Source organism: Theropithecus gelada, chromosome 9 (assembly GCF_003255815.1).
Source record: "Theropithecus gelada isolate Dixy chromosome 9, Tgel_1.0, whole genome shotgun sequence".
In the NCBI taxonomy this organism is placed as follows: Eukaryota; Metazoa; Chordata; class Mammalia; order Primates; family Cercopithecidae; genus Theropithecus; species Theropithecus gelada.
The window spans coordinates 66,996,293-67,012,483 of NC_037677.1; the positions used below are offsets into that span (position 1 = coordinate 66,996,293).

At 32.5% G+C, this 16,191-nt stretch overlaps 2 protein-coding genes across 2 annotated transcripts in view; one reads left to right on the forward strand and one right to left on the reverse strand.

The window, feature by feature from the left end:
• Positions 1-16,191, forward strand: part of CTNNA3 (catenin alpha 3) — a 1,732,244-nt gene that overhangs the window by 551,518 nt on the left and 1,164,535 nt on the right. The gene's annotated exons all lie outside the window — the stretch shown is intronic.
• The window catches only part of LRRTM3 (leucine rich repeat transmembrane neuronal 3), a 174,260-nt gene continuing 158,552 nt past the window's right edge, over positions 484-16,191 (reverse strand). The window contains exon 3 of the mRNA XM_025397087.1: positions 484-4,461. Within this exon, the coding sequence (XP_025252872.1) occupies positions 4,252-4,461 (210 nt within the window). The 3' untranslated portion in view covers positions 484-4,251. The remainder of the gene's footprint in view (positions 4,462-16,191) is intronic.

The window sequence follows — 16,191 nt, forward strand, 5'->3', positions numbered from 1 at the left end:
TACTATATCTATTCTGGAAAATTTTCACCTTTTCTCCTGAGACCAAATACTTGCCAGTCCCATAACCTCTTCTTTTGCATGCTCTGACATACCCAGAACATTTGCATTTCTTTCATACAGCTTAATAACAACAATTCACATCAGGTATTGGTTTTCATGCATTCAGTTTCTTATTTTGAATGTTTAGTTTGAGAGATGATATCTGTCTTCCAGTGAGGAACAATCAAAAACAAATATATTTTTACTCTCATATACAATAGTTTTATTTTAGAAAATATTTTTGCAAAAAGATTTTACTATTTCTAAGCAGTCTATGGAGTCAGAGAGATCTGAGTTCAAATTAGGATTATGTGATTAGTCTTGAGTGTTAAATTTGGAAATGTTTTCTTTCCTTGTAAAAATGTAATTTGTATTAAAAATCTGTATAGTTTCATGGTTTTCTAAAACATTCAGGAGGGACTAGAAATAGAGACTTGACAAAAATGAGTTGATCAGTAAAATATATTATTTGCAAGTTAGCATATGTTTTAGGTTCTATACATCAATTTGGATAAATTATATTTTATTTTTCTTATAAGGAGAATAGAGAACGTTGTTCTCTATTATTACAAGTTAAAAAAAATTCATGGTTTAAGAAGAAATCTTGCCAAAAGCAAAAAAGAAAAAGAATTTTATGTCTTCCCAATTAACTCCGAATTGAACATGTGTTCAGTTGACAAAGTATTGAGCATGTGTTCAACCCTGTACTATGGATCTCTTTTATACTTATGCAGTCTCAATTTAGAAGGTCTTTAGGTTTTTCCTTGGGGTTTCTTTCCTTGTGCTTCCTTGATTTTATGTCTGTACTTTGTGGCCTACATGCATCCACATCTTGGGGGCATCTGTTCTGTACATTTACAAACGAACTTGTATGTTAAGAAATATGTGACTTGTTAAACTTTTTGAACAGAGTTTTAATGTGAGAGCCCATAGTAGAACACAGAAATAATTCAGTTAGCTAATATTTTACAGATGGAGAATGGAATTAAAGTAGGGATTACTAAACAACATGTCAAAAAAATACATATACATATGTATTTTTTTTTTCTTTCATTCTATCCATTATCTCTGGAAGTTCTCTGGCTCTGATCAGAGAAAGAAAGCTTTTAGTATAGTGGAAAGACTAACAGCCTGTAAATTTTGAGAATAATTCAACTGCACCAATTATTAGCCCTGTGTTTTGGGGTGAGGGCTCAACTTCTTTGAGATTAATGTGTCTTCATAGGGTTGTTATGAAGACAAAATGAGATAATTTATGTAAAATGTGATGTGTAAACCTCAAAACACTGCATAACTTTATGGTTTGCTGCAGCTGCTGGTTGTTATTGTAACCATGCTGAGTCAACCTCTCCATTTTTCAACTCCAAGCATAAGTAAACATTTCAGTTGTTTAAATCGGTGAGGAATAGACAGGAAGGGAGACATAGGAATGGGGGGTAGAAGGAGGAAATGGAAGATTATCGAATGCTGGAAAAGGTAGATTAGAAATGCAAGTTTTAGACAAAAACTGAAATAAATTGGAAATATGTGATAAAGATTCCAGACACAATCTTTCTATCAGATTGTCACCACCCTCACCCTTAACCTGGACATGGCAGAATAAAAATTAAGCAAAAATAATAATAATAATCCAGCATTTTTGTCTTGTTAAATACCCTTTTGGTTGAATTTAAAGATGAGAAGTCTCAAAATTCCTGGCTTGTTTGGTGTAGCTTAGGGCCTTGGTTGCACAGAGCTGTGGTTCCAAGGATTGCTTCTATTTATAGTGTTTCACTTTAGATAAACGTAAAATATTTAAGAAATAAAGTGGTTTCCTTCAGGAAATCAAGGGCATACACTTGTAAGACTCCTTGGAAACTTTACATTTCTAAAAATCATTATCAATTTGAATGTTTCTAGAAATAGGTTTATTAGTAGATAAACCTATTTATTAACAAATATGTTAATTTGTGCTTGTTTACACAAATTAATTCTTCCCTTTCTATCTTTGCAAGGACAACTTCTAGTGAGAAAGCTTGCAAATGACATTTTGGTTTACATAATAAATAAAATTTTGCATTTGATTTTAAACTCACAAATCATAGCTTTATAACCCTATATAAATTTGCTAATGACGTAAAGCCAAATTTCAATGTAGAAAATTAAGAACACTCTAAGAATAATACATTGCAAGGAAATTAGAAAATGGAAAACATAAAGATTAAAATTAGATTTAAAATGACAAAAATTTTTGAATAGCAAATAATTTATGCAAAATATGTTACAAAATCTGGGATGCTAAATAGTTGACACAAGTACTGTGTTTGACATTTAGTTTCATTTGAATTAGTAATAGAATTTGCTTCTTCCAACATTTACATCTTTTTTTCTTTCTGACTTTATATATTTTCAACAAAAATTTGCTCCACAGTTTTTGAGTTCATTCTTCTTGAAGCTGCTTTTAAATTTGCTGTGACAAACCTGCATAAAACTAGATTTTGTAGATATAATTTCTTTGGAAGAGATAAAAATTTAAAAGTTTGACGTTGTTTTCAGTTATTCTTTTCTTCATTGTTTTCATTGACCCCTGTTAGATTGATATGCCAATCTACTTTTGATGGCATGAATATAAAATGACAACATAAAAGCACTTCTAGTGCAACAGTAATTGAAACTTGCAGTTTTCCATTTAAAAAAAAAACACAAGAATGCATGATTACTATTGATAACGTAACAATATTTTCAAACAATAACCTATGTCAAGCAAACAGCACAAACAAGTTGATTATTTCAGCTTCTCAAAACTCAGGTTTTCTTAATTTGATTTGAGTTAACTTTATAATACAATCGTGTAATCAATATGTGATCTGGGCTGGTGTCAAATTACTCTGAGTTATTTCTTTGATAATTTGTAGGTGACTCCCATTATGGATAGCAATATAAACAATTTAGAACATACTAAGGATGTTTACAGTCTACTCGAGTGATAAAGTTCTGCACTGTGGCTCATATCAATATTGAATGAGCTGTACATGTTTAAAATTCTTCCTCAGGAGAGAAATGATGTAGTGCACAATGCAAAAAAAAATTCATATGTTTCCTTTGAAATGTTTCCAAAATACTGGTCTCATGGTTCTAAATAAAAAGTTGTCTTAAGAACCAGGCACATTTTGTACTGACTGATGGTTACTTTTAGGCAAATGGCTATGGGTTAATTAGGAGAAAAATTGCTACTGTACAATTATTATGCACTATACTCCCACCTTGGCCTGAAAATAATGAGATGTAACAAAAGTTTTTATTTGTCACTGGTAGCTGCACCTTTTAACTGTATCACAAAGTCTGTTGCTGTGGTTACAGCCTTTGTTTCCAGTGATGTTTTGTCCATGCTTCCCCCCAACCCTTAACAATGGTTACTCAAAAGAATGAAATAATGAATCATTCATTCGGAAATATGTTAAAATATCCCTCTTTATCATTACATTTCACTGCTTAGAAACTAGGCTGTAATTCAAGGCAACAGTTAAGTCTGAGAACTGTTAAAAAAATCTTTGATTTTTTTTTTTTCATTTTTAAGAAAAACCTGTCTATGTAATTGAAGAACCTCTTACAAGTCTGAGCAATTAAATCCTTTTTGGTTAATGTATTATTTCTGGAACAAGTAGATAAAATTCTACGCAGTAAGCATAATAAAAATCGTGCATGTTTCGCACAGCACAGAATTTTAGAGTCAAGGTTTCTGGGCACAAAAGCAGTAACAAAACAGTCCCTACAAAACTGAGTAACTCTGAATAACACAAGAAATAATTTTTGTTAATTTAAAATTTTAGAAACTGAAATGTGTAAAGTTTTTAAAGTAAAATGTAATTAAATTATGGTACTGTACATACCAGTTGTTTCTACAATTGAAACTTTACAATATGAAAAATACATTAGCTTTGTACAGTTTTTACAGGTAGGTAGGATGAGTTTTGAAAAAAAGATTCTTTTATTTTTCAGGGTCATACTCTGTTTAAGTCAAAAAATACTGCACAACTTAGCTAATTACAAAGTGTAGACTTAAAACAATTCATGTCTTCTTTATTTCATGAATCAATCTTGGATTTTGTGTTAATTTGAACAGGGGATTTTGTGTTTTGCTTTGTTTTTAGAGTCCACAATGAACACATCTTCCTCATTTTGTCCTTGAGGTTACAAAGTTTGGTAGCAACCCCAGGCTACCAGTGATCTCAGTTAAGCTAGCTGCTGTTTATGGTCACTGATTCGGCCAGCTGTTGTGATTGTGCTCAGGTCCAGCTCAGTCTCTAGGTGTGTTTCCATCGTATCTTCCTGTGCATTCGTTTCAAAGGACTTATGGGAGAGAAGTTCATGATGCACCCCACAGTAACTTATTGTGGGCTGGTCGTATGCCAGAAAGGTTGACACATTCATTGATAAAGGTATCTGGGGAAAAATGACATGAGAAAAGTCAGTTACATGACAGAGAAAAGATAGACAACTTTAGGGGAAAGATTTAGAGATGGAAGTGCTGACCTGACTAACCTCCATGGTTATATCTGTGGCCCTGTGGCCCAGGTGTCCCCACATTATCCCGCTAATGCCCCCCATTCTCATATAGTGAGATCAGTGCGACAGTTTTAAATCCTGGAATGAAACTGCTTAATTCTTTACTAGAAGATTCAGATAAATAGTAGCCTACATGGTTCTGAAAATGATAAAAGATTTATTGGAACAGCCAGAAAATTGCTTTCCCTAACTGGAAAACATTGTGTTTTTAGAACTGAGAAACACTATTATTATTGTTATTATTAGTGTTAATTATCCTATTATTTGGTTAGGATACAATAGAACAAGAGTGATTCTCAAACTTTAGCATTCATGAAAATCACCACCCACTTCTTTAATTAGTCAACCCCCTGCCACCCAAGCTTCTCATCCAGTAGGTCTGGGATAGGTCCTGGAATCCGCATTTCTTACAAGTTCCTTTATGATGCTGGACTATTAATCCACACACTACGTTTTGATAACCATTGCAGAAGAGAATTATCTAGACAAGTCATTCTGGCTATTCTTACCGATAACTTCTTAATATTTATTTTACCATAAAATTCCTTAAAATATTAATGTCTGTAGTTTGGTCCATGTATCTAAAATTTAGATGAGTTTAGAAAATTCCCAGGAAAAATCTATGGTTCCTATGAGGGTCTAAAAAGCATCAAAGGATGATGCTAGTTTGAAGGAACCACCTGTATCTATGAGGAAGGGACTCCCTTGCCAATTAAAGAAAGCAAGTTCTAAAGGTGAGGGAAAAAGCAAGCATGACCGTGGTGAGAAGAAGGGAAACATACATGTTACAGACAAAGGAGAGCCTGAAATGTAATCAGATGTCAAAGTCTAGAGATATTTCCCATTTCTTTTTCAATAAGATAAAACCTTGTCCTAAAAAGTAGCCAGATTTCAGGAACCTTCAGTCTTGATCTTGGTTTAATATCCTAATTACTAATTCATGCTGTTTAATTCTCTGGAGGATAAAAACTTCTGCCATTCTTGTTTGGTGAACAGATAGAATGTATATTTGTTTGAGCACATCAGACTAAATTCCTTTCTGATCTCAGCTGAGATTAGAGCCCAAAGCTAAGAAAAATAGAAGGCCTAGGTATTATTTTTTTATTAACTGCATCTTTACATTTTCCCCCCTCCTCTCCATGCATTAGAACCATCTTTGCCACTTCTGTTTCCATCCCTACAGTTCTACTTACATTTATTTCTGCTTCAGTGAAAATTCCTGGAGCAAATATTACCTTTTATCTCTTTAATAGAAGTAATCAAAAATAAAAAATAAAACTAATCACTTCTTTTAAGATTATTTGCTTATAATATGAATATTTCAGCATGTCAAATATATGGAGCTTAGTTCTTAGAGAGAGAAATATAATCCAGTTCATTAAATGAAATTCCTGAGTAACTCTTCCTTTTTATGTGGATTTTAAAGATTTAAAACATGAAGTTATCTGATGCGGGAATGAAAGATATCATACACTTTTAAAAATGGTCAAGCCGACTGAAAAATCCTAAAGAAAATGCTTAAGAGTAAAATAGGATACTTCCATTTAAAATAAATAAGAATCTTGTTGTCACAGATGAAATAGCCCAGACAACTAAAATATATTTTTATGTAAAAGTATATGTGCAGCATGAATAGATTTGAGTTATCAAAGAGAACAAAAATAGAACTGTTACTGGGTACATGAGTTTTACATTTTCCTCTGGGAAATCACTGCTCTGTAATGTGTTATGGGTCATATATCTATAGGATTTTATATACTTGTTCTTATTTGTCACGGAAACTTATGCCTCATATATGCAGAATCATTTCTGGCTTACCTGGAATTAACTCTACTGTGAATAATTTGTAATTTCTATGGCCATGATTTATGAAAAATAATAAACCATGATACATTTATTCTGTGTGTGTGTGTTTGTGTGTGCACACACAATTTCCTGCTTGATTTAACATATAGAGGCTACTGGTATACAGAGTGCAAGTCCTAATTTGAACCATTATCAATTAAATAGTTAGCTCCGATTATCTGTTTTAAAAATCCCATATATTATTTTCTTTAGTGAGTTTCTTACTGTTGGATATGTCTTATTTTGAAATACCTTATACTATGATTATACTGTTTCAATATAAATACATATTTTTTCACATTTTAATATTTCCGAAATTAGGATGGAACTTATAAGCAATGTGAATGTTTAACATATATCATTTCCCTGTAATTGACAGTGCATTTTAAAGTTGATTCTATCTTATTAACAATAAAATAACGTAGTAAGATGTATCAGTAAGTAGAATGTAACAGCTAGCCATATCTGAATACAGCATCACAGTAGATTTTTCCCAGGTTGACCTAAATGATTTTGAAAATCTAAGACAGTTAGCATTGGATATATACCCATGTGTATATATAGGGGTACACACATATGGAGATATATATATAATATATAAACATGTATGTATATACACATGTATAAACTTACAGCCAATTACGGTTTCAAAATCATTTAAATCAGGTATGGAAAATGCAGATTTTGGTGACACATCGGTTTTGGACCACTTTTACGTACTCATGACATCTATATAAGATTCATGTAAATATAGTATACATACCTATGGATATATACATGATATGGTATATGTATGCACATGTGTGTACATTTACTCATAAATTTTTCAAATTGTGTTCAGGTAAGTCTATTGAATTATGAATATTTTGCACTGACAATTTTATTGGAATGACAAGTAAGATAATTTTTAAATATATAAAATATTTGGTTAAATTTAAGTCATTTCTTTCTCAATTTTTAATTTCTAAGTATTTTATACAGATGTGGTACAAGGAATATTTATTCTTTTGCGGCTAATCAGATGGGTAAAAATTATTAAAGCTGTATGATATATGAGGCACCATGCTTGACAATATGAAGAACCTAAATATCAGTGGAAGGACCAAGTGATTTAGGTATAGAATATGGTCAGTAATTTTCTTTTTAATTATATACTGTTCCCACCAGTTACTATATAATTCACTAGATATTTACATTAAATACAATTGCTATCATGTATTTTAAAATATGTAGTATGAAAATAAATTTTACTTAAATTTAAAAGACCTAGTTCACTGTTCAATGAGATGACGCTAAAAGGCTAGGCTATCTGGAAATACTTATTTCGTTAGAATATCCATGTAGCACAGAAATTGTGTGTAATTTTTAAGCAATATATAGTTTGTTTTTATAACGTTGATTACACAAAATATAATGATTCCTAAATGTAATAAAAATAAATAGTCTTTATTATCTAAATTTGTATGGGAGGGATATTTTTGCTTCTAATTATTAATAATGAGAAAATTACTTCTTTGTCAAAGCAAGTCTTCCTCATGAAAAATATTACATATGTTGTTTGTAATATCTTTTCTTCTCTATATCAACATCATATGTTGATTCCTTTCTCAGTGTAGGGTATTAGATTTTTACATGTTAATTCAAGTAGGAAGTCAGATGCTAAGTGTGCAACACATTTTCTCCTCGAGTAGCAGTGCACCACATGCTGCCTGACATCACGGTATTGCCTTAAGAGTATTCTTTGGTTCTTCCATGAAGAGATTATTTGTCCCTTTCAAATTATAGTCAGTTGTTTGAGAATATGGCAAATCACAATTTGTGATAGTACCATAATTTGAAAAAGGACTGTGACTAGGATGAAACCTATTTATGTTTCAAGTAAACTAAATCTACAATTATAAGAAATTAAAATCATGGTATTTTTCACACCAGGGTAAATACTTGATGCAGAGGTTTGGGCAACAACTGTGAATTCAGCAATCTTTTGTGGGGGGAGTTTCAGTTTTGTTGGGAGGGTATGTCCTTGCACCAAAAAATGACTGGTGGCTGGGTACTAATGGAGAGGCTACCAGCTGGCATTAAATAAACAAATCTGTTTGACTCAAACATGTAGATCCCTTCCTGTCACTAACTCACAGTAAATTCCATTCTCTTCACATAACCATCAAGTGACCTTGGGTCCTTTTTTCTTTTCTGTTTTTCACATTAACCTTCTCTCTCTCTCTCTGTCTCTCTCTCTCTCTGTCTCTCCCTCTATTTCTTTCTCCATTTTTACCCCATTTTTATTAACATGCTCCCTCCTGCGATTAGGGTGTTCAACAGTACAGTCCCCATTTATGCTTATCATCCCATTTTGACAATAAATGACTCAGTCAGCCTACCTGAGCAATGTATCCAAATACATTATTTCATAAAATAAACAGTTACTCTAGGTGTCTGAACTAGCTAGTTGGAATAGGCTCACGGAAGGGCAATAGGAGATTTAAATCTAATAAGGCATTGGCTTCCCCAGATCGTTTGTTAGAAGGCTCTATTTAACGTGTCCATAAAATCTTCTTGTTATATCTTTCTGAGAATTAAGTTTCTTTCAGTGTATTTTAACCTGCTAAACTCCTATTTATCATTACTTCTGGTTTCTTTTAATCCTCTAAATCACTGTTTTCCAAGAAAGGTAATTATTCTTAAGGCTATGAATTGTGGAGATTCAGGGATATAAAATCTTACTGTCTAGAAAGCATTATCATGTATACTCTGAGCTAAGAAAATCACATTGTAATAATAAGCAGTAGTAGCTAATCCATTATTTAGGAAATTCCCTTAGGAAAAATTTCGATTGTGCTAAACTAGTAGTGTCTTGACATCAATGATATTTGCCCTAGCAGCAATTTCCCAGTGCTGTGTGTCCAGTCTCATATCACTGTCTCATATCAACATCAATGCTATGTACCTTTCACATAAAAAGTATAAAGTTAGACGATTAAAAATAACTAATTACTAATGGTCTTTTCCCCATTCATATGTAATATTTGAGTTTGTGATTATAAAGGGTAAGAATAGCTTTTTAAAGTTTCTAATTTGTGATTAAGTAAAAATAATTTTTACCACATATTAACTATATCAGTAATATCTAGGTATATTTGTACAAGTATCTGTGTATATATATGAACATTCATATGAATTTCTCATAATTGGTTGAGGTCACTCAAGAATCTCTTCTGTTTGAAAAGATTATTTTAAGTAAAAAATACTCTGAAGAACAGAAAATGACAGTCTACTTTTGTGAAGGATTAACAAAAAGGCTATTTTTTTCCCTCTCTAGAATTCTCTCTCTGGTTTGCTTGGTAGGTGTTATTTCTGAATAGAGATTTTAGAACGTATAAATATTTCTACAGATTGTCTTGAGATAATGCTCATGCTTTCCTCTTATATCATAGAGGAAATCTTCCAATTTTTATAAGGCTGAATGTTATCTAGCAAGTTTTCTACCTCTCTAGGTTGTTGAAAAGATGATACTTTAGGGTTTTTGTAAATATCGTTTTTGATCATCTGCATATAGTGAAAGAAACAAACTTCTTAATGAAGGAATTCCATTTTTTAGATGTAGCTCTTATCACTATCAAGATGTTTTTCTCCATTTTATCTTGGAATTCAGAGACCTATTATCTTACTTTTGTTTTTCATCTACTAAAGGGGTTTTCAGCTGAGTTTATTTCTACCTACTAACGTATATAATAAGAAATAGGCATTTCAGTCTTTTTCTAGTTAATATTTCTCCAATTTGTTTTTAAATTTGTTTCAAACTGAGCTCATTATCTCTGAATACAAACGGGTTCTTCTTCCCTTGGTCCCTACTTTTTTCTCGGGAACACTCACTAGATTAAGTCAACTTAATCTACGTATTACCCATCTACTTTGACTCCCTGTCTCTTGTTCCAAATGTCCCACGATTTGCCAGTTACTTTCTTGACATCAATGACAGGCTCACACTTCTCTCATCTCTGTTTCCACTATCTCGGCTTAAAGTATCATTACCGTTTTCACCTTAGTGACTATTACTGTCTCCCTAATCAGTAGAATTGCCAATAAAACCAGATATTTACAAATTGATTCTGGAGGAAATTAGCTATATTTTTTAATTTAAATTTAAGCAATATGTAGAAAATAGTAAATACTTTCTTCTTTTGTTTTCCTTTTTGGGAAATTAACATCCTTAAATATTTACTTCTATTCTTTAAATATATATGTATATATTTATACATGTATGTTTGTGTGTATATCACACTGTCTCTAAATTCTCAATTTACTTAAAGAAATGTTTTAATTTCTAAAAAATACACTTGTGTATGACTTTATTCTTGTTCATTTTGATGCCTCTACTTTCTGTTTCATTTACATAAGCTGATTTTCATAACTAGCTTTGGGTTTTGCTAGGGTATACGCAATTTAATGTGTGTTTGGAGATAGGCTAGCAACATTTATTTTGTCCTATCAAGCTTGACCTTTATGCACAGGCTGGTAGTTTTACTTAGAGACAAAATAGAAAGCTGTCCCTTTGGTATTATTTGAGTAATATTAAGAAACTCTTGATTGAAAATACCTTTTCTACTGACTTGACTCCCAGCTTGACAATTTTGTTGCTAATCACTATTTTGGTTTCTAAGTGTTGAGGCAGTTGATAAAATATAAGTGCTATATGAGAGAAATAGTGTAAGCAATTATCACACTGCATCTTGGGTCCCTGGTAAAGTGTCAGGGACGGCCCAGATGTTACCTCAGGTTTTACTTTAGTTTCTTTAGGATTTCTGCAGCTGTGACTCTGCCTAGACACCTGAAGAAGCTGTGGGCTTTTGTTGCATCTGTCAGTTGATGTATGACCTGGACACATCTCTAATATCCTCTTCATTATTTTCACTATCATTCATTAAGCATTTACTATGTAGCACAGGTACTATAGTACATGCTGGACAGAGGTTGCCTATTGTAAGCCTTCTAAGACTACTAACAGTTGAGAAAAGGAAGACTTAGATAGTTTAAATAATTTGTATAAAATCACTCATCTAGTGAGTTGTCTGAGTAGTTGCCTGCCTTCTTAACCACTACATTTTGTTGCCTGTCTATCACTCTATCTAATTCTTACTGGCCTTAGAACCTACAGAGGTGAACACAATATAAGCATCTGATTCTCTGTAACACTAATTCTCAACATTTGGGTCTTATTTCCATTAGTGTGAACATTAAGATTTCCTAGGTTTATACTGTAGTTTTATGATGCTCCTTTGCACATTGGGTCTTCAGGAAAGAAACGTAGTTTATGATGGATTTAAGATGTGGGTAAGGTAGTGACAGCTCAAAATCAGAGTTCTCTGCTTCTTACAACACTCATACTGACCAATACAAGGCATAGAGAAAAGAGTCCAATCTTGAAAACACTCAAGACTGGGACAGGAACCTTAAGTATACTCCTGGATACATATATGTGTAAAAATGTTCAGGGAGAGACCTTTGGGGTTTTTAAAGTTGGATCCCTGTGTTGACTTAGAAATTGGTAGATATTTTCCAATTAAAATATGTTAGCTTTTCTTTTAGCAAAATGTTCCAAAAGAAACTTGAATTAATCTGTAGTTTATTTTGTTTCATATGAGACTATACTTGTCTTGATTTTTTTTCTTTATGTAAAACATTTCTAGACAGGTGCTGCAGAAGTAAAGAACTGGGAAATGGAGAACAAACATGATGAAGACACAATTTCTGCTCTCTGGCAAAATTATAGGCTTGTGAAAGAGATAGACAAATAGTGCAAGAGAGTAAAGGAAGGCAATGGATGGGGGCCTAGGAGACAAGATGCAGTGTATGTGTTTCTGTCTAAACACACACACACACACACTCTATATATAAAAATATATATACACACACACACATATATATACATACACACTCTGATTGGCTGATTTGACTAACTATATCATTCATCCTTTGTGTGTGCCAAATGAGGTAGCCATCTTTTTTCTTTGAAAATAATGTTGTTTTTGAGATTTATTGGCAAGAGTCCATATTGCTGAGAAGTGATTTAATATTTACTTTATGGACTCTCCCACAGAGATAATAGACTTTACTTTGAAACTGATTTATTTGTTCAAAGAGCAATCTATCTCCTGGAACTGTTTAGCATTCCAATGGTTAATTGGTGTGAGTACAACAGGCTGTTGGATCATTAATTTTAATTATCTTGATTCTACTAGTAAATTATTTTTTAAGAAAGCACTTTCAAGAAGCACATAATTAAAAGCCTGAATTTATGTTGTCTATCTTTAAATTTAAAAACATAACATTTGAAAATATCTTTACAATTCTTAAATGTAATCCAGGCCCTGGTACTTAATTTTTATATTTTCTTAAGAGCTAAATTGCCAACTAAAGTAACAATTACTATTCTGATGTCACAAGTACAGTCCTCCCTCAGTATCCATGGGGGACTGGCTCTAGGACCCCTGATAGCAAAACCTATGGGGGGTCCTTTAGGTTTATATAAGTTCCTTATATAAAATGGTGTGTAGTACTTACATGTAACCTACACACATCCTCCCATATATTTAAAATCACCTGTAGATTACTCATAATACCTAATACAATGTATATGCTATCTAAGTAGTCATTATACTGTATTGTTCTATTTGTATTATTTTTAATTGTATTGTTATTTTTTATTGTTTGTTTTTCTTTATTTTCAATTTGCAGTTACTTGAGTCTATGGATGTAGAACCTATGGATATGGAGGGCTGATAGTATAGGATAATAAGGCAGAAACTCAATATAAATTTGCAAATTTTCAAGTGTCTGTAATGATAATAATAAGAGACAAAAATATTGTTTGCAGGAGAAGAATAATTTTTTATTGGTATTTGTGCAAAAACTTCATTATAGTGAAATCCTGCAGAGTTAAAATATAAACTTAAAAAAAAATAAGAGTTCTATTTGAAAGGTCACAGTTCTCCTTGCATCAAAATGCATTTGGAGTAAGGAAAAAAAAAACCATTCTGAATTTTGGTAGCTTTATGGGTGTCTTGCAAATTTGTCTTTCAGTAATGCCCTAGTCCATCTAAGTAACAGGTAGAGTGTTACATAATGCAGGCACCTATTATCTTTATGATGTGGCTACTTTTGAATGTATTTTGTGTTTTATAAAGCATTTTGTTTCAGTTTTGCAAGAAAAAAATAAATATGGATTGGCTATATGCATTGTTTTTTATAAATTCAAATGCTAGTGTCTACAAAACCAAAGAGAACTATTCATTCATTAATTTTTTCACTCATTTCTTCAATGAAGGTTTGCTGAATGCCTTCTCTGGGCCATATGCCAAGTTCTTGTCCTTCAGGGTTCTGGATGGAACATACGTCATTCCAATACATGCCTAGCAAGTGGAAGAGAGAGGATTCCATGTAGGAAAATCATTTCTTATCTTCCCATTTGGTGTCTCTCAATTTTTCACTCATTCACTCATTCACTTACTCTCTCACTCTTGTTCTTGCTTTCTTTCTCTTTAAATTATCATGGTATTTCCACATGATATTGTTGTATGTCTGTTTTTAGATTATATCTTTATTTGCACAGATATTTTATCTCATATTAGACCATCACCTTTTTGAGCACAAGAATCTATGACTAATCATATTTCTCCATGCCTTACATTGTCTCACATGATTCCTTAAACTTATTAAGCACTGTATGTGTATTTATTGAATGAATGAATGAATACTTAAATGAATGAAATAAAAGAGTAAGGGTTAGTTAATATAGTCTGAGAAGAAATCACAAACCTCCATCCCCCAGTGACTGGGCTTTATAGGAACTATATGACTGAGATAATCTATTAAAATAGAATTATGTTGGGATCTAGGCCATTATGACATTAGCTTAGAGACAGAGGGCTAAAATGAGTGAGCAGAAATCCACACTAATGATGAGGCACATAGAACTGCGTTATGATGTTTGAGATCCACTTTATTTTTTATTTGATTTTAATTATTTAAAAATCCTTTATAATTTTTATTTAAAACTTTATCTTACAATTATTTTAATATATTTATGTTATAGAAGGTATGAATTTTATATCTAAATATATAGAACTTTTAAAAAGAATATTAAAAATAAGACAATCATCCCTTAATTTGGTGATTTTCCCCCTATAAATTGCAAAATGTTATGTCTGCACTTTATCGTCTAATAACTTCCACAATATCTGTGTTTTCCAAACTCTTTAGTGCTTCCTAGAAGCACTGATCATGTTCTCTAGGAGTGTGATGCACCTGCCAAATTAGCTTTTCCAGTAATGGACTCTGCCCTGGACCCTTCTTTGTTAGCCTCTGTTTTATTTTTGTAGTGCCAATGAAAAGTGATGTTTCTCTTTTACTGAGGCAAAGCAAAATGCCCCAAAGTGTGTTCATTTACATGTAAATCTTTCTGCACACCCCAGTGCCTGCTAAATTGGTACTATTGCCAGGTAAAGTGATGAGACCTAAATTGAGACTATGGCCCTCACTGATCTTGGTGCTGTGTTTCCAAATCTGTTTCTTCATAGTGCTGTGCAATGAGGTGCAGTTGCTAATCAGTTTGAAAACATCTCATTCTTCTTTTCCTTTTTTTATCCTCTTGGAAACTGTAGTCACAATAGTCCACTGGAGGGTCTTATAATAACACTACATCAGTTAATGTTTTTGGTCTAGGTTTATATAAGTATGGCAGAATGAAAATTACATTATATTAAAAATTATAAAGCAAACAAACATATAACAGATACTAGTGTTTGGAATTGTTTTAGAAGCAACTGGTGGAAAGAACTGTTCTTATCTATGGCTGATAGGGTATTTTGGCCTCATAGGGAGGCTCTATATGTGATTTCCCTGAACATTGGCATTTATGTTTGTGTGTGTGTTTCATGACTTCTAATAGTCCACTTGCTTTCCAACTGGCATTTTCTTCCTTACTATATTAATGTAGTCTTCACAATAGACTATGCTTTTGACATGCCTAATCTAAAAATAGTTTGTCCTGCTTTGGCGGACTTGGATATTGCAGAGGAGCATTTCAGGATTTGCCGAACCCAAGCAGCTGACATCCAAACTGACTTTCAAATGATGTGATTACTTACTGATAAGCATTGAATTTCTCTTCAACTTCATTACTAAATTAATTGAGACTTTGGTTGAGATTATCTCCCAGCTAAATGAAGTGATATTCTGTATGCCTCTGCCAGGTTGCATAAAAATCTTGCACCTGTTTTAGTTCAAGTAACATTTTTTAAAGAAAATCCTTCAGCTGAGTTTCATTTTATAGGGATGAGGTCTTGCTATGAATTTCTTCAAAGTTTATATTTGTATCCACATAAGTATGAAAAAATGTATGCTATTTCTTCCACCCATTCATCCATTTATCCATCCATCTATCCACTCATTCACTTATCTGTATCATATCCATCCATCATTATTGAATATCCTAGAGATCTTGGGTGAATGAAACTAATTCCCTGATTTTACAAGCAAGCCATTTTAAACACCATGTTCCTAGGGTGGAATTATGTGTGGGACATGATGGGAATGGAGGGAAAGATCTTCTGCTGTTACTGTGAGGCTTTATATAGATAAGCCATATTTAAGCTGGCCAGGTTGGTCTTATTTATATATTGCTGTTATTTCATTGATACTAACATCATCTATCTCTCTAGATTATAAATTCAATAGAGAATAAAGACTTCTCAGGGCTTGTGC